The sequence below is a fragment of the Lentinus tigrinus genome, assembly GCF_003813185.1.
Source record: "Lentinus tigrinus ALCF2SS1-7 unplaced genomic scaffold L226scaffold_15, whole genome shotgun sequence".
NCBI classification, from domain to species: domain Eukaryota; kingdom Fungi; phylum Basidiomycota; class Agaricomycetes; order Polyporales; family Polyporaceae; genus Lentinus; species Lentinus tigrinus.
Genome location: NW_027137924.1, coordinates 473,854 through 489,979, shown reverse-complemented (window position 1 = coordinate 489,979; position 16,126 = coordinate 473,854). Strand labels below are relative to the sequence as shown.

Here is a 16,126-nt window from a genome sequence, read left to right as displayed (position 1 = left end):
GGTCGCGGGCCCAGCTTGGGCCAATCGCTTGCAAACCTCAGCCTGAGCGCCTCGACCCTCGGAGTCCAACCGCAACACCATTGATATTCGCGTTGGTACCAGGTGGGTCCTTCTTGGCCTTGAGTAGCACGAATGTGGGCTGACAATAATTCTAGGAGAAGCGCGTCACGCAAGGCGCAGACTCTTTTGAGCAATCCCTTTCGATATGGATTCGGACGTCGCACCGGGATCGTTTGACATTCAGATGCTGGTTATAGATGCCGCGTCGACGATGGAAAATACGGATGTCCTACAAGCTTGCGCTCTCACATGCCAAGCTTGGCTCTCTCGAGCTCGCCGACACCTCTACTCGCATATCATTCTCATGAGGCGACGACAGTTCACCCTCCTTGCGCGGACCCTTACCGACTCACCTTGGCTTGGCTCGCTTGTCCACAATCTTCGTTTGATCCTCACCAACACGGGCGTAGCCCCGGGTCAATGGGATCATATTTCCTTCACCCCCCACGCTATCTCCCAGCTCAAGTCCTTGCGTTCAGTGACCTTTGGTTGCTACTTCAAGCCGATACCAGCCTCATTTTACCCGTTCATGCGCACATTTGCCACGTGCCCTACTCTCAAGGTTGTGTACTTTCTCCCAATGCAATTCTCGACGTTCGAGGACATCGTCCGGGTGGTGCTGTCCTTCCCCTGTGTCGAATCCCTCTGTATAGCGGGGTGCAGCTGGGACAAGATGGGTAACCCAGTGGATGCAAGCGAGTATCCAGGACATGGAAGGAGCCTGCAGGAGCTGAAGGTATGTACTAGCTCTTACGTCGAGCTCCGTACTCCTGAGATATACGACTGAAGTACTAATTCCCGTGACGGCGTTGTTATGTACTCAGCTCCTCGATGTTCGCGATGGAGCACCACTCCTGCAGTTGTTCGCGCATTGCGCTATCACGAAAATCATGTGGTGGCCCTCTAACGTCCGATGGATCAGGCATCACTATGCAGGTTGGCCAATCCTATTGTTATAATCCATCATCATGACGACTCACTGCTCGATATTCCACTGCAGTGCTGTCTGAATACTATACCATGCTCGAAGACGTCGAACTTCACTGCCCCAACGGGAACTTGGAGTGGGTTGCCGACGTCCTACCCTACATACAGAGCAAACATTTTCGACGCCTCGCGATAGTCTATCCTTGCCACGAACAGACGCGGGAGAAAACTATGCAGCTGTGGTCGGACGCACGGTTGGATGACCTCCTTTCGGGGCCCCCCTTCCTGCATATGCAGCAGTTGCGGTTGTGCTTCCTTTGCTCCACGGCAGAGGCTGCGGAGACACAGTGGTGGCAGAAGGAGATCGAACGCATTTTCCCGGACTGTCACCAGCGCCGGCTGATCAAGCTGGAAGTCGTGGACCGCAATGATAGTGAGTCGCCGGATAATGAAGGCACCAAGCCTTTCGACGTACTGATGATAGATCTTGCAGTCGAGTGAGCACGTGTATGGCCGGGCATCTTTGTTGTAGGTTCTTGTTCCATGTGGCTAGCACTCTCGTACCGTATTCGGAGGCACTATACCGGCGCAGCGATATTCGTGTCCCGGAAAGCGCACCTCCAGTCCTCCTGGCCGTCTGATTGGTTTAGCTTGGTGAGTCAATGTCATCGCGTTGAGCAGTCCAATCAGTCTAAAACATCATTCAAGTCGTGATCAGTCGTCTATGAAGGATCTACTTGATACAGTTCATGAGGAGTCTACTTGACCTACGTCCTGAAGGGAGAGAAGGGGGTCAGAGAACGGCCTTTTTTCTACGTAGTAAGATCAATATCCCACGGCGAAATCGCTCAAGAGAGAATCCTCTGTCTCGCCAACGCGACCGCGACACTGCCAAGTCCGGTTGCCACTGCGCACGACCCAACGAAGATTTCCACCGCTCCGTATCCAAAGCGGCCAAATCCGTGACTCATGGACGCGCCCTTCCCCGCCTCCAGGAGAAGACCGGCGATGATGGGTCCGATGACCGCCGAGATGCCCTTCGAGAAGGCGAGGCCAGAAAACGCCATCCCGGCATACTCAGGCTTGTTCCCTGCGCATTCAGCAGCGGCGTTTGGCCACGTCGAGGAAAAGCCTCCGGACTTATGACAACAGCGTAAGCAACAATTGGCAACATAAAGAGATGGCATACACACCAGACCCCCAAATATGATGGCGAAGACGTATAGATACGCAGCAGCGTTTGCGAATCCCCATAACAGGAATGCTCCCAGCGCGCTGCCGAGTGCGCTCACCACCATGATTGATGGGTAGGGGAACCTATCACTGAGGTGGCCAAGGATGACTTGGCCCAAGACGGCGGATGAGTTGAACAGCGCAAGGACCACGGTGGCCGTGAGCTGATCGGATAGGCTCCTCGTGAAGGTGGGAATATAGAGGGATACGGGGAAATATGAGAGACCTTGAAGCAGGTTCGTGACCGCCTAGAAGAAATAGCGAATTCATAAACGATAATGTCCATGCGAACGATCGATTAGACGTACGAAGCTCCAAAAGAGGCCGGTCTTGAGGAAGGTGAGCTGGGGAGGAATGAACTTGGGCCGCCGCTGGGTGGCACCGTATTTTGGCGTTGGGAACCTGCTCCGCATGCCCAGGAGCGCGATACCTGAGAAGAAGCTCGTGCCTATGGCCCATATACGCAACGTCCACCGCAGTCCGACCTTGTCGAGAAGAGTGTTCAGCAGGAAAGGGAAAGCAAAGCCGCCTACACCAGTCCCAGAGAAGATGATACCACCTGCCAGACCGCGTCGCTCTGAGAACCATTCCGGGAGTAATCGGATGACCGGCATGTAGAGGATGCCGCCGCCGATCCCAACGCCTACGCCTTGCAACAACATCAACTGCCAGACCTGTTTCCACACATTGTCGTAAGCGATATCAAAAACATGTGTAGACGAAGCCTCACCTCCGTCGCAAAGCTAGAAAAGAATAGCGAGGCGAAGTAGAGGACTAGGCCGAACCACATGGCAGGATGTAGGTAATCCGAGTACCTTCCCAAGAAGAATGACAGGAAGAATCCCTACCAACTCGAAGTCAGTGATAAAAGAGCTTCGGAGAGTGTAATCCCGGCTTACCTCTCCATACTGTAAAGCGAGGGCGATAGTGCCCACGGCTGCGATAGAAACTCCAGACGATTTTTCGAACGGAGGATGTGATGTATAGTAGTCTGCCGGATGCTCCAGTGAGCCTGAAGGAAGATCGTAATGGTGAAAATTCGGTACCTTGAAAGATACCGTAACTGTTTGGGCGTCAAGTGAGCCAATGCGGGCATCAAGGAGCTCGAGGAAAGGACGAACCTGAACCCGAACCCCCAAACCATCATCTCTAAAACAAAGGCCGCTGCGCAGAAGGTCCAGGCGCGGATTCCCTTGTCCACTGGTGGAAGCTCTTGCACAGTTACGCCTTCTTGAGGGTCTTCCACTCGCATGGCTGCCATCGATGACTCTTCTGACATCGTGCCCGGCGTCCTCTCCCCCATCGTCTTCATCTCCATGCTTTCTTGAGCATCTTCTATGCTGTTACCTTTGTGCTCCATGTGCGGTCTGTCCTCACCGACTTGTTGTACAACGGGCCAGAAAGTGACTTTGCAAATTTAAACATCAAGTTTAGCGATAAGGACCAATTGAGCGCCCATGACTCGACTCTTCCTTACGGTTTACCCTGTACCCCATGATCCATGTGCATGATGACCGAACATCCAGTTATGTACATACATACGGTAACACGTTTCAGCGACATATGACTTACTCCATGAGCTCGTCATACTTACAACCTCAGTACAGGGCTCCCGATCTGCAATGTCGCCTCCTCGTCAGTGCGTAAGCATTGGAGGAAGCTATTCCGAGGCGCTACCAAGTCAGTAGTACGTCCACATACGTTCACGCATTATAGTACTCGTTGGACGGGATCTCTGAATCAATGTTCCAGGAATCGCATTGCAATATATTGTGCGCATAGACTGAGGGGAATGAGGCGTTCCGGGACGTCCAGTCAGGCTCAATTCGAATGGTCAGCCGCATCCGTGTCGGGTTCAGAGGTGTCTCCTTACAGTCTACATCTCAACCACTAGCTTCCACCTCTTTCCCTCTCTGCTCCAGACGCAACGCCCTTGTTCATGTCTCCAGCCCTCTACCACGCAGACACAACGATGACCTGCGTCGCTCCTCAGCCTCAGCGCCCAGTCTCTCTTACGGACACCAAGGACTTCCCGGCCTTGGCTCTTTCGCCCCCTGAACTGCAAAGTGCTCTGGACTCGGAGTCGTCTAACGGCGCGACCACTCTCTCGTCAGAGGCATCGATCTTGTCTGTGTCACCAGACGCGCAACAGCCCATTTGTCCTCAGCGTGGCGCCTGGACTCCCGAAGAGGAGGCCATGTTGTCAGCCCACGGTCTCGCTTGCCTTGACCTCCTGGACGACCGCGTATGGGAGACAGCGGCGTTTGATCTGTGGCTCGAACGTCGTGTGCCAAGGCTCAGCAATGCGATGAACGTACATGCGAACAAGCTCGCGCCGCTGGCGGTACGAGCACTCAAGCCGGTCGCCCAGCAAGGGATGCCGTGGCAATTCAAGTGGACGAGCTTGTTCCGCGCCTACACCATCATTACGGATCGCGCGGTCCAACTCAGCACCCTGGAGACGATCGTGGACGACGAGGTGGACTGGATGCGCGACGAAGGGCTGGCGCTTCTTGGCCTCGCGTGGATGTGCGTCGAGCGGGTAGTCGAGGGCGACAAAGTTGTGCGCGAGTCCGTCGCGCGGCTGGCAACGAACCTCTACAAGATCTTCGCTTTGAGACGTGTGCTGCACGCGAACGTCTTCAGGGAGTTGTTGAAGCGGTGCATCTGGGAGGAGTTCGAGGCCTGGTGGGGACAGGTATGTCGTTCATTGAGCATTGCGTGCCATAAGACACTCATGCTGTCGATAGATGTTGGGCCTGTCGTCCGTCATATACAGGGAGAACTTCTCTGCTCTGAGCGCTGCCTACGGGATCGTGCAGTTCATCGGCGACCTCTACCAACGGTACATGCTCTCTCCAAGCTTCGTCCAGCGCGTTCTCAAGACATTGGTGGGGGTGGGGGTCTGCCCTATGGTTGCGATCGAGCAGCTGAGAGCGGTGCGGCTGCTGCTGTCCTACATCCGAGACTCCCGCCTGAAAGAGGTGGACCCCGATGGGATGAACAAGATCATGGCTGCTTTCTTCAGTAACTGGGCGCGGGTCAACACCAGCTGGATGGGAGAGCCTTTCGCGCGAAACGAGTTGAACATGCATTGTCAGGTCAGTCTCCGCCTACATATCCCGAGACCAGTAGTCACTCATCTCACTCTGTAGTTCGTCGAGAGCATGTTGGCATTCTGGGCTACGCTTCCTAGCAAGCCTACGGAAATGTTGATCACATACCCCTCGCCTACTCTTCCCCGCACGCCGTTGCTAGCCTCTTCGCCGGTATTCAAGCCCTCTTCATCATACCACTGCACTCGTGCGGATTCGGCCCGGTTGGCTACGATTGTTGGGCTTCCGGAGACAGTAGCCGTCGCAGCATGACGAGCGTCTCGTGGTCGCGCTTCGTGTGGTGTCGTTTGTGAGTCAAGTGTACATGTCTTCCCATACCCTGCATTGTCGAGAATTATACCCTGCACTATCATTTATGTCATTATGACACACTAGAGTCAATCATCGATTCAGGAAGTCAGTGAGCAGAACAATTACGCAAGTTGGACTGACTATCCTACTCTGGGAGTCGGGAACCTGACTCCGACTGAGTGCGTCGAACATGTCATCGATGTCCTGTCCGTGTCTGAACGCCGCCTGGGATGATGCCGAAAGCATATCATCATGAAGAGTTAGTTGGAGGTGAGCAACCGCCGTGTTTTGTACTTTCCGATGGTCTTCGCTGACAATGATGAGTGGCATGAGCCTTGTTATTCTGACATCTTTGTCATCCTCCAATGAACGCAATGGCAACCGCCTGGAGACGGGAATACGCTGGCTACCGTTTGTTTATTAAGCGCTTACCTTTGTTGCAACACGTTCAACTTCAAGGCTTCTAAGCTGCATGTATTTGCGTCCTTTCGTCGTCGTCCAAGAGGTTGGTATCAATAAACAAGCGTTCCCAAAGCGCACACAAAGCACATCAACAACCCACCTTGCAGTATGTAAGTTACCAACCATCTTTAGGCTTGCCACTGGTGACGACCTAGATATAACACGGGTCGATTGCGTCTTGAGGTCTTGATGCAACCCCGGCTTGGATGCCGCCACCCCACACACCACCTCAGACCCCAGGCCCAGGACTCCATTTGTTACGCCACCCGATGAACGGCATGTCAACGACAGATGCGTCCCTCCCGCAGCCCGGAGACGGTCTGAACGGATCTGACGTACAGAATCAACTCCGGTTCAATCTTGTCTCACGTGTTATGTCAAAATCGGAGCTCAGCCTGCTCAACCTCTACCACATAAAGGCTCGAGATCCAAGAACTTGGGAATTCCAGGCTTTCGAACACTGGCTGGAGAAGCGTAACAGGATGTCCCCACTGGGCATCCATGAGTCGAGAATGGCCCCTTCGGCCATCCGTGCTCTCGCATCTGATCCCATGGCACGCAGTATTCCTTGGCAATGCAGATGGACTACGGACCTCCGTACTTGTACAGTGGTCACCGATTATGCTGTCCTTGACAGCATTCCGAAGACGATCGTCAAGTCCGAGGGCGACTGGACGCATCGGGACGGTCTGCCTCTCCGAGGGTTGGTATGGGCGTGTGTGGAGGCAGCCATCGAGGGGGACGACCGTGCGCAGCCTCATATGGCGTGGCTCACGGCTCGGCTCTTCGAGGAGTTCGCGAGAAATAATCCGGTACTCGCCATAGTGTTTGGAGAGCTGCTGAAGCGATGTATCTGGGAGGAATTTGAGGCGTGGTGGAAGCCGGTGCGTCGTGCCGCCTTGCATCGTCATGCTCTAGCACAGGTCCCTGACCTTATTAGTAGGGATTACCCTCTTGTCTTTCCTCATTCGCGTACAAGGGGAACAAGGCGGCGTTGAACCTAGCGCTGGCAGGAGTTCGCTTCATAGGAGAACTCTACAGGCTGCACATGCTACCTCCAAGCTTCTTACTCCACGTCCTGGTCATCATTCATGAAGGGCGTTGGTTGTCAATTGAACAGCTCAGGGCTGGCCGGTTACTGGCTTCTTACCTTGACGCACGTATTCGAGGCGCAGACCCCACGATATCGAGTAAGCTCATGGAGGCGTTCAGCCTGAATTGTAGGCATGTCGTCGGAAGCTGGATGGGGGAGGCTGTCGACTGGTGGGAGACCTTCACTCTGTATCAGGTGAGAAGGCTTCTTAGTATGCAGGCATGACTGGAGCACTGATTCAAGCGTTCTCAGTGTATGGACCGGTTGGTCCGTTCTTGGTAGCCCTCGCCTCCGGTGTTCCAGAAGGTGTTCTCCGGCCAGCCAGTCAATGAGCCGAACGCGAACTAATCGGTGTCTCCCTATTCCTCTGGAATATCGTGTGCGTCGACATCGTCAGTACCCTCCGTCATTGCTGTGTTCCGACACTCGCAAGCGGGACTCTAACAGTGCCGCTGGTACTCCTGTAGCCTGGTCGACCTCTCCCTCACTCTCTTCGGAGCTGATGTGCATCTCACGTACCAATCACGTTCTTTCTCCGTTATCCAATCCCTTCGTTCACTGTTTCTGATTCGGACATTATATGTTGTTTGTTGTACGACCAGTGTAACCCCTCTCCATCGTCATACGAAGTGTGATAGTAGTAGTACACGACCCCCTTCCCGAGCTGTCTTCGTTGTCGAATCGGCTTGGGTACGATAATGCAATTATTTTCTGATTGTAGACGTGTTGAAGGCTGCCGGAGGTCGTTGTGCTTACCTGCCATTGCTCACGTTACGTCCTGCACTATGACGCCCGTGCCTTCATTGGAATGTGCTCCCTGGCCCACGCCGCTGTCTCCTGTGTCGCGTTCCACAGCGCGTTGAGGCGCGGCAGTTTCCAGCTTTCTTCATCATCATGATCTGAAGGCAAGATCGCCAAGATCGCCAGGGACAGATACGTATGATATGGATCTGAAAAGCAATGAGATTCGGGGGGACCAGCCTCTGTCGAAAAGCTCGTTACCTGGTCGCTCCCCTGGAGCCTTTGCCAGTCCGCCGTACTTGAACTGACACTTCTCGAGGAACTCCGCCATGGCGCGTTCGTCTACAAGGTCTCCGGCACCCAAAATCTGCCAAGCACCTTCAGTACAGTGGATACGAATGTGGGCAGTGTACTCACGCTGAGTGCGGCTCCGCACCAGAAACAGTAGCATGCGTCGGCGAGCTTGTTCGTACGCCCGCAGAACCCACCTGCTTCCGTCTGGTTCTGCACTAACCATCGGATCGTGCGTGATCGCTGTGAACCGGCGATTCGACTGGCGCGTGATGATGATGGGGTGTCCGGAGCGAGATGGAGGGACGCAATTGCGCAGTATGAGGTGCCCCCTACTCAAGTGCGTCAGACATGAAAGAAAACAGCAAAGAAGTCGAGTTCACCTAAGGCCTCTCCGGACGGTGTCTGTCCATAGCCACCTTCGTAGCTCTAGCACCAATACATTGACCAAGTTAGATTATGAACGGACAGTGATAGAATTGTCGTTCTGACATAGCACCGTTGAATGTATGCAATCGCCTGATCGACGTCGATCCCAGACCAATCGTCCAGAAAATCGCTGATGACGAACGCACAGTAGAGCATCCGCAGATCGGACTCCCCGCCGTTAGGGAGTGCTGAGAAACTGAAACGTATTTTGTCAGCATGGCAATGTGTATTGACAGTCCGTAAGAGAACATACCTTCCATCTTCACGTTGACATGCTCCGAGGAAGCGTAATATTCCAGGACGGTCGAGTTGTGAGAAGTCATCGCGAAGTATGGCAAGGCATAGCAGTGCTGTGTATGTCATAATCAGGTGCGGGATATCGTATTCTGATGGGTTTCTCTGTCATAGTTGAAGCCGGACGACAAGCTGTGACGAGCAACATGACTGACCTTGCAGTCCTCGGGCGTCACGTAGGGACTCGGTCTGAATCCTGTTCCATACTCTCCTGCTGTATCCAACATGGTGATGGTTAGTGATTGGACGATACAAGAGCAAGGCGCTCACAAATATGCTGTTCCCACAGCCAGGCCCTCCAAGTTTCTCGATCAAGTTCGCTACTTTGACTTTCGATGGCGTTGAGTATGTCCAGAGACCCTAAGCAGTAGTATACTAGAGCAATGCTAGTGGATACCGTCAGAACTAATGCCGAGTTCTGAGTCGTTTGGAGACACAACCCACCGGGAAGAATCAATGTCGACCTGACTAAAAGGGAGTCCGATCAGACATCTTCTGGCGTGGGAGGCATGTCCTTTCCTGGCGAGGGACATGAAGCTATCAAGTATGTCGGATCCAAGCTTGAAGGTGGTCACCAGCGAATAAGGCTTCCGAGTCCAAGATCGCGGTGTCGCGGTGGAAGTTCAGCGAAGAGTTACTGTACTGTCCGAGAGATACGATCGGGGAGCCAATAGCTTCCGTTCCTAATAAGCACAAATAATACAGTTTCTGCCATTGAGGCGCCGGGCGGCTTCCTCCTCCGCCAACACCACTATCCGTCCACATCATGCGCGTCGTGGTACCCCACGATATATGTCTTTTGATTCTTGACATCATACCATCGAATGCGTCGTATACTACTCCCCCTTGGACTCGGACATTATGTTCGTGCGCCCTGGTGTGTCAGAAGTGGCTCCCGAGGGTCCGCTTACACCTCTACAAGGACATCGTACTCGAGAAAGAAGAACAATACGCTCTTCTATGCCGTACGCTGGCGGAGGTCTCTGAGTTAGCGCCTCTCATTGAAACCATGCATCTCGACTTAACAGCCTTGGCGAACTTCCGCCGCGACATCATCCCGTTCCCGTCTTGCATCATCGCTCACTTGTCTGGTTTGAGGGTGATATCCTTCACCTGCAGCCCGAACAGACTGCCCGACTCTTATGCCTCTTGGGCATCGATCTTTGGCGTTTGCCAATCATTGACGATCCTGCGCCTTCACAAGGTCACATTCGATTCTATGGACGATATGGTCCAACTTATCTGGTCGTTCCCTACGATCAACGCTGTGGAAGTCACTCGGTGCACCTGGCGGTTTGACACAGGTCCGGAAGAATGCCCCGGCCGCCTGCGACTGGCAGAACTCAAGGTGAGTACTTGAGTTCTGGTGTTTGTCCTGACCACGGAACGTGGAACGAACGTCGTCGTTCAAGTCCAAGAGCAGTACTGATGCCTACCCTCCAGATCGCCAATCGGTACCCAACTGACATTCTGCGACGTTTCGGTCCTGCTATCAGGAAGATGAGGATACAACCATACCCTCTTTGCCGGGACGATTGGACAGGTTGGTTGCGTTCACCCCATGTTGGCACTGACGAAGAGTGCTCACCGTCTACTCTAGCTCTCATGACATATGTCGACCTTGAGGAGCTTCATCTCACGCTAGTAACTCCCTTCGGCTCAAAGCCTGTTTGGCTGGCGGATGCGTTGTCCCATGTCCCAGGCGACCGCCTACAGCATCTCTCAATTATCCACATCTTGCAGGACTACGGAGCTGAAATGATAGAGCTTTGGACCGAGTTCAGGCTCGACGACATACTCTCAGGGACTCACTTTGGTGGTCTACGCCAACTTCGTCTCGTGTTTGATGCCAGCTCATGGAACTGCCCGGTGGTCGCCGAATTAGAAGAGGCAGTAACGAATGCATTCCCAAAGTGTAGCGAGCGTGGTATCATCAAGCTCGAGAGAAAACACCGTACGTACAATTCTTCCGGTCCATATTCCAATTCGCTCTGAGGAGGCACCTGCCAGTGCATATGTAGCAACTGACACATGGTAATGAGCATCGCAACAGCGAAACAATCCGAGACTCAACATTCACAACACCATCTACCTTCCTACGTCGCGCTCTTGCGCCGAGAGAGCTGGCTTCACCGCTGGACTTCACCCGGTTCGCTGCCGCACTTGCGTAACTACCGCCAGGCGTCGTGTTATTCACGGACACGCCGTTCGAGGCCGGTCCCAATGCCCACCACATGGTTACAGATGTCACCATCTCTCCGCAACGCTCGTACACTCGTACCTTTCGCGCGTGCTCGTTTGCGTTTGATTCAGAACGCGAGCACGCACGGCCGCAGCTCAGTCCCACATGGCATCATTGGTCTACCGTTTTCCTCCGGCGCCTCTCTACCCCCGCACCCGCAGTAGTTGTCCGAATGTGGCAGTTCTTGTATAATTCCAAGCTTCTTCAACGCCGAGGACCCAGGGACTGATCCTGCGCGTGATGCTCTGACTGCAATGAGGGCCGCGACCCTCGTATCGTTCGATGACCAATTGCTGAGTATTGGAAGTGCGCCCGGGAAGCATATCATATGTTGGCTACAAGACTGGGTGATGAGACGGCAACACTAGTAGACAGAGATGGAGAGACGTGTATCAGGAAATTACGCAGCAGGAAGAGACGGGTTGCGAGTTACGGAAACGATGAGAGGAGGGTTGCGAAGGATACAAATTTGAACACGAGCGGGCGCGCGATATGTGGAATGGAAATACAGTAGATGGTCTCGATGCGACGACGACGATGGGAGGAACCAAGAATGCGGCATGTACGTGTACGGTATGGTGTTCCAAGCAGTTCGTGTCCGTCTGTGACCCCAACAGCCCAGCGATAAGTTATTCATAGCCGAAACCGCGACGAGGGACGCCAGCCTCTCGATATCCAGGCCCCCGCTCCCTGCTCCGCAAGGATCACGCCTCTGCGGTCTGATACCTCCACCCTCGGAAGATCGCCGCCGCAGGGTAGCATAGGTTACGGCGAGAGCCATCCCGCAACTCTACTGCGGCAGGGGTAACGCATTCGTGTGTCTCGAAAGGTGACGCGGTGACAGGCGACTGGGGACGGGGTGCGTTCCTGTGGCAAGATGCGTGCCTGGACAAGTGCGCACAGCCCCTGGGTACCGCACACGCGCGACGGAGATTGGGGCGTGCCTCGAACGAGGTGAAGCGATTTTGAAGCTTGGGCGCCCGAGTCGTGCAAGCCTTCAGCCTTCAAGGGGGGGCGCACGCGGCGGAGCCCCCCTTGCCCGATCGTGGCGGGGGCTGGGCAAGTGATCGAGAATAGATGGAGGGGGTGGTGGCGATCTATGCTGCGGTGTGAAGAAGGAGAGGGGGGCCTGGAGGCACATTGAACCGGCGGCGGGGCGGGAACGGGGAAGTAGAGAGGCATGGTGGGAAGGGGTGCATAACGGGTGCAGATTATTGGCCGCTGGTGGAGCGTTGCATGGAAGAGACGGCGGCCGTGCGTATGGTAGGGCGATTATTGGTGAGTCCATGGTAATGACAAGAGACAAGATGCGCCCTGGGTAGGATGAGGAGCTCGCGAGCGGAGGTACGGAATGGGCAGCGGTTGCTTAGGGGAAGAAGACCGGGCCATTGGTGGCTGCGCCAGTGCGAATGGCGGTCTGTGACGACGACGAGCTAGATGAGGGCTTCGAAGTCGAGTTCGAGGAGAAGGAGACAGGGATGGCAGTCATGGTCGCGAACATGGTGGACTGGGCGGTGAGTGTAGTGAAGAGGATTGAGATGCGAGGTGTGTCTGAAAAGAGACTTCCGGTCGACTGAGCCTGGAGAGAGGGGGGGTTGAAGACTGTGAGACTGGTGTAGTGAGGACTTACTGCGAAGTAGGACATACCTTATATACCCGCGCCACGATGGGACGCTGCACCGGACATAATGATATCCTGTGCGAGCGCGGCAGTTTCAATGACGTGGGTTGACTCGGCTACTCACATATATTTTCCTCCAGACCGGTACCTGAAAATCCGGACAGAGATAACTTGTCGACAAGACGACAGGGGGCGGCCTGTCAGCTTGCCGCAATGCGATGCGATGCGCCGTGACCGCGGATGCAATCCAAACGTATGGAGAGGACCAAACGGCGTAAGCACCAAGAGCTCACCGTGGTGAACCCTTGATACCCACTGCAAGCTTGAATAGGCATCGCCGCAGCACCTCGCGACACAGCGTTTCAAAGCTCTCATCATCATGGAATTTACATAACGTCTGCGCGAAGTGCGACGATTGGTGCAGTAGAGCATGGTCCATATTCACCCCAATCTCGGAGAACACCGTGGTGGGGGGTGGGCCAGTGCAAGAACAAGAACAGAAACACGAATGAGTGGATGAAGAACATACCGCGCACTGCATTGGGTGATGAACCGCGATGGACAGTGCCCGAGTCAGTGCCCCGCCAGCCACAACCGCAATCTGGAAAAGTTCGTTGACTCGAGCCATTATCTCATCCACTCTCCCGCAGGTCTCGACGTCGACCTCGAGGCTGAAGCGATGAGAGCATCCCGACACGGGGCGGTGCCGGCTTTTCCTGTTCAGAATCCGCGAGATCCCCGCTGATTCGGGCCATCCGGGGCTGGTATGGTGCCACCCGCAGGGACGCCGCAAGACACGGTCGAAGCTGAGGGCACAGAAGCAGAAGCAGATGATGGCAGATAGAACATCAAAGCCACAGAATGTAAGCAAGTTTGTAAGTAACAGGCTAACAGTGGGTTGTTTGAATCAATCGCCGCTTGTAACGCCGCTTGTAAAGACAGCGGCGGCCATCAATCGGACGGTCGGTTGGAAAACTTTGGAATCTCCGATGTGGCTGACTTCTGTCCGTGCCCTGCGGCAGTCACCTCGATACATTATGTCCTCTCCCGCTGCTAGGGCATTCGATGATGCTTGCCAGTTTGCAGTCTAAGTTACGGTCAGTGTTTTATTAGCCTTACTGGCAGCCACGTCTTCCATTGCTGACGTGAAGGAGTGCAATCAGAACGACGCATACCATGGATGGCCTCTGAAGTCTCAATAAGAATGGTTCCGCAGCGCACTGCTCGTACTACACGTTACGGAATATCAGGCTGCCGAGTGGGGCTCGTTTCGGCAGCTCTTTTCCCACTGAAAGCCTGCTTTGACGGTGCCGCTGACATCTATCAGTGATGTTTTGAAGTTGGCACAGGCGCAGCAAACGAAGGTGATTCTCATGCTCTAGCGCAGAATATTGTCACCGAACCTTGGCGGAGAATATCTGGAGTGTGCACTCAATACGCCGGTCAGTACACTGCAGTTCATTCCTTTCAATATATCCTTCTTCTGACATGTACGGCTTCCAGAGACTATTACTGCGCGCGCCTTGTGTCTAACAGTTCAAGCACGTACATCGTTGACATACCGAACATCGCAACAATAGTACAGCTGTTCCGCTCCGTTGAAAGATGTTCACTCATCCGTCGGCGGTTCGCACAGCGTCGGTTGATCCACTCGACAGTTGCGATGAAGCGTGACCCAGCATCGTGCTACCCCATGACCCATGACCAAAGTACCATAATACGCAGCATCGCTTAGAAAATGGTGAGTAGGCCATGCTTGAACGCACCCTGTTGTGCTGACGCTCATCTATCCATCTATCACATACACACGTCTATAGCCCAGGTCGGCCAAATTGCCTCCGTAAGGGCGTCGCTCTTCCCTACATCACCATCACTCCGGCGCCGCGGAGATTCTCTCCATGTCTATACACTCCGGCAGACTCCAGGGGACTAGGTTCTCCCTACGTTAACGTTCCGCCTCCTCTCCGTAACCCCGCTCAGATATCGACATCCAGTTCACCTGGATAGTCGCCTCTCGCGCGCAATCAGACCACAGAGCAAGGTCCACATCTGCCGCACCCGGTCCCCTAACTGCCAGTACGCACAGCGAGCGGTCTCGCTCCCGATGACCACGCAATTTACCCCGTTCCTTGCATCTAAACCACGCTCTTGCTCCGCTGGGCCCTGTCTCCGACACCCCGCATCTGCTGCTTCTCCAGGTTCCAACTTCCATCCATCTCATTCCACCGAGTCGGATCGACCCTGAATTTGATTATCTGGATCAACTCAATCGCACGAAGCCCCTCAAGAGTCGTAACTGTCCAGCGGACCTGCTCTCCACGACGTCCGGCTCTAGAACCCAGGCCCCCCGCCCTGGGGATTCGCAGGGTCCCCGCGAAGTGGCACGACTGCCTGAAACAGCATCCAACGGCGTTCGCAGTGTATCTCATGTTTATCTGCTGCGCCCGGTCGAGGTACGTTGCGGGGTCCGGGTGGCCGCCGCCCTCCCGCTGCGGCACTAACGTGACAAACTTGCTACAGAGTACGGCTGCTCGACGTATGCTGTTGCGGTCTGGACGCGTCAACGCATCGCGCAATACCTGTCGTTGCCGCCGCAATGTCTCAATTGAGAAACCGGTGAGTGGACGGACGCTCAGGATCTCTGTTCTCGAATTCTGGCAGCAGCAAGTGCCGCAGCGCCGCAGAGTCACTTGTGAACACCAACGTCCTCAAGGCTCGTGCGGTCCCGCAGCGTGTGACTCTCGTCTCCAGATGTGCCAAGCTCTGATTCATTGAGACTCCCTGACATCGACTACGGAGAAGCGCATCGGTAATTGGCCCAGACTCCAGACAGAGTGCGCGGCATCAAGCGTCGCAGTTGCGCCCACTGCGAGCAGTCAAATTGGGAAGCAGATCGAGTAATATTCGTACTGGTGCGCTCCGCGGTCACGTCAATACATCGGTAGCTTATTCTTAGCGTAAAACAAAACAAATATAGTACCGGTAACAGCAACACAACTCCGTCGTCGTCATACAACAATCCCCGTCTAGGCTACTAAGGGCAATATTACCATAGGACACCAAGCCTCAGGCTTCAGCCCGCTCAAACCAAGATACCGGATGCTTAGGAGTCCAACAATAGCGTACTGTATAGCGTCCAGCCTGGCCCTCCCCGCGGCCGCCCGCATCCAGGCTGCTCAGCGGCCGTGCCGCCTTCTCTCCATCTCTTCATCTCTTCCCCACGTCGCCTTCTGCACTTCCTCCGACCGCCCAGCAGGAGAAGCTCGCGGCAGAGGCAAGCTATTGTGCCACGGGCGCCCGAGAAGGGGACCCAAGAGACTTCGCGG

General features: G+C 54.6%; 7 protein-coding genes across 7 annotated transcripts; 4 read left to right on the top strand and 3 right to left on the bottom strand.

Annotated features, from left to right (window-relative positions):
• The first annotated feature begins 61 nt into the window (after positions 1-61).
• L226DRAFT_613791 (uncharacterized protein) lies at positions 62-1,825 on the top strand. Its single transcript, XM_067686545.1, has 6 exons — positions 62-102; positions 156-796; positions 885-996; positions 1,061-1,420; positions 1,481-1,641; positions 1,696-1,825. The coding sequence occupies exons 2-5, from the start codon at positions 206-208 to the stop codon at positions 1,486-1,488; spliced, it is 1,071 nt and encodes a 356-aa protein (XP_067534598.1). The 5' UTR covers positions 62-102; positions 156-205; the 3' UTR covers positions 1,489-1,641; positions 1,696-1,825.
• Positions 1,826-1,835: 10 nt separating this feature from the next.
• L226DRAFT_546303 (MFS general substrate transporter) lies at positions 1,836-3,523 on the bottom strand (the record flags this gene model as incomplete). Its single annotated transcript, XM_067682415.1, has 7 exons — positions 1,836-2,126; positions 2,181-2,468; positions 2,529-2,894; positions 2,951-3,064; positions 3,120-3,211; positions 3,267-3,283; positions 3,342-3,523. The coding sequence occupies 7 exons, from the start codon at positions 3,521-3,523 to the stop codon at positions 1,836-1,838; spliced, it is 1,350 nt and encodes a 449-aa protein (XP_067534597.1).
• Positions 3,524-3,867: 344 nt separating this feature from the next.
• Positions 3,868-5,707, top strand: L226DRAFT_535915 (uncharacterized protein). The gene is made up of 5 exons (XM_067681012.1): positions 3,868-3,907; positions 3,973-4,053; positions 4,115-4,918; positions 4,971-5,321; positions 5,376-5,707. The coding sequence occupies exons 3-5, from the start codon at positions 4,193-4,195 to the stop codon at positions 5,586-5,588; spliced, it is 1,290 nt and encodes a 429-aa protein (XP_067534596.1). The 5' UTR covers positions 3,868-3,907; positions 3,973-4,053; positions 4,115-4,192; the 3' UTR covers positions 5,589-5,707.
• Positions 5,708-6,601: 894 nt separating this feature from the next.
• L226DRAFT_571903 (uncharacterized protein) lies at positions 6,602-7,530 on the top strand (the record flags this gene model as incomplete). The annotated part of the gene is made up of 3 exons (XM_067684611.1): positions 6,602-6,973; positions 7,033-7,377; positions 7,465-7,530. 3 exons carry the CDS (start codon positions 6,602-6,604, stop codon positions 7,528-7,530), a joined length of 783 nt encoding a protein of 260 aa, XP_067534595.1.
• Positions 7,531-7,753: 223 nt separating this feature from the next.
• On the bottom strand, positions 7,754-9,560 carry L226DRAFT_535913 (terpenoid cyclases/Protein prenyltransferase). Its single transcript, XM_067681011.1, has 9 exons — positions 9,382-9,560; positions 9,208-9,323; positions 9,093-9,151; positions 8,897-9,042; positions 8,707-8,839; positions 8,598-8,643; positions 8,341-8,546; positions 8,185-8,290; positions 7,754-8,132 (listed from the first exon to the last, which is right to left on the bottom strand). Exons 1-9 carry the CDS (start codon positions 9,468-9,470, stop codon positions 7,966-7,968), a joined length of 1,068 nt encoding a protein of 355 aa, XP_067534594.1. The 5' UTR covers positions 9,471-9,560; the 3' UTR covers positions 7,754-7,965.
• Positions 9,561-9,672: 112 nt separating this feature from the next.
• L226DRAFT_93045 (uncharacterized protein) lies at positions 9,673-11,089 on the top strand. The gene is made up of 3 exons (XM_067687349.1): positions 9,673-10,285; positions 10,381-10,480; positions 10,538-11,089. Exons 1-3 carry the CDS (start codon positions 9,704-9,706, stop codon positions 10,930-10,932), a joined length of 1,077 nt encoding a protein of 358 aa, XP_067534593.1. The 5' UTR covers positions 9,673-9,703; the 3' UTR covers positions 10,933-11,089.
• Positions 11,090-12,545: 1,456 nt separating this feature from the next.
• L226DRAFT_571900 (uncharacterized protein) lies at positions 12,546-12,866 on the bottom strand (the record flags this gene model as incomplete). Its single annotated transcript, XM_067684610.1, has 2 exons — positions 12,546-12,781; positions 12,836-12,866. The coding sequence occupies 2 exons, from the start codon at positions 12,864-12,866 to the stop codon at positions 12,546-12,548; spliced, it is 267 nt and encodes an 88-aa protein (XP_067534592.1).
• Positions 12,867-16,126: the final 3,260 nt, after the last annotated feature.

What these genes read in the sequence shown, in the direction of transcription:
- L226DRAFT_535915 (XM_067681012.1), top strand. Translation starts at nt 4,193, where the DNA reads ATGACCTGCGTCGCTCCTCAGCCTCAGCGCCCAGTCTCTCTTACGGAC. An exon ending in TCGAGGCCTGGTGGGGACAG is followed by an intron (nt 4,919 to 4,970) that starts GTATGTCGTTCA and finishes TGCTGTCGATAG; the next exon opens with ATGTTGGGCCTGTCGTCCGT. An exon ending in AGTTGAACATGCATTGTCAG is followed by an intron (nt 5,322 to 5,375) that starts GTCAGTCTCCGC and finishes CTCACTCTGTAG; the next exon opens with TTCGTCGAGAGCATGTTGGC.
- L226DRAFT_93045 (XM_067687349.1), top strand. Translation starts at nt 9,704, where the DNA reads ATGCGCGTCGTGGTACCCCACGATATATGTCTTTTGATTCTTGACATC. An exon ending in TGCGACTGGCAGAACTCAAG is followed by an intron (nt 10,286 to 10,380) that starts GTGAGTACTTGA and finishes CCTACCCTCCAG; the next exon opens with ATCGCCAATCGGTACCCAAC. An exon ending in TTGCCGGGACGATTGGACAG is followed by an intron (nt 10,481 to 10,537) that starts GTTGGTTGCGTT and finishes CGTCTACTCTAG; the next exon opens with CTCTCATGACATATGTCGAC.
- L226DRAFT_613791 (XM_067686545.1), top strand. Translation starts at nt 206, where the DNA reads ATGGATTCGGACGTCGCACCGGGATCGTTTGACATTCAGATGCTGGTT. An exon ending in GGAGCCTGCAGGAGCTGAAG is followed by an intron (nt 797 to 884) that starts GTATGTACTAGC and finishes TTATGTACTCAG; the next exon opens with CTCCTCGATGTTCGCGATGG. An exon ending in GATCAGGCATCACTATGCAG is followed by an intron (nt 997 to 1,060) that starts GTTGGCCAATCC and finishes ATTCCACTGCAG; the next exon opens with TGCTGTCTGAATACTATACC.
- L226DRAFT_535913 (XM_067681011.1), bottom strand. Translation starts at nt 9,470, where the DNA reads ATGTCCCTCGCCAGGAAAGGACATGCCTCCCACGCCAGAAGATGTCTG. An exon ending in TGACGCCCGAGGACTGCAAG is followed by an intron (nt 9,043 to 9,092) that starts GTCAGTCATGTT and finishes CAACTATGACAG; the next exon opens with AGAAACCCATCAGAATACGA. An exon ending in ACCGTCCGGAGAGGCCTTAG is followed by an intron (nt 8,547 to 8,597) that starts GTGAACTCGACT and finishes GCACTTGAGTAG; the next exon opens with GGGGCACCTCATACTGCGCA.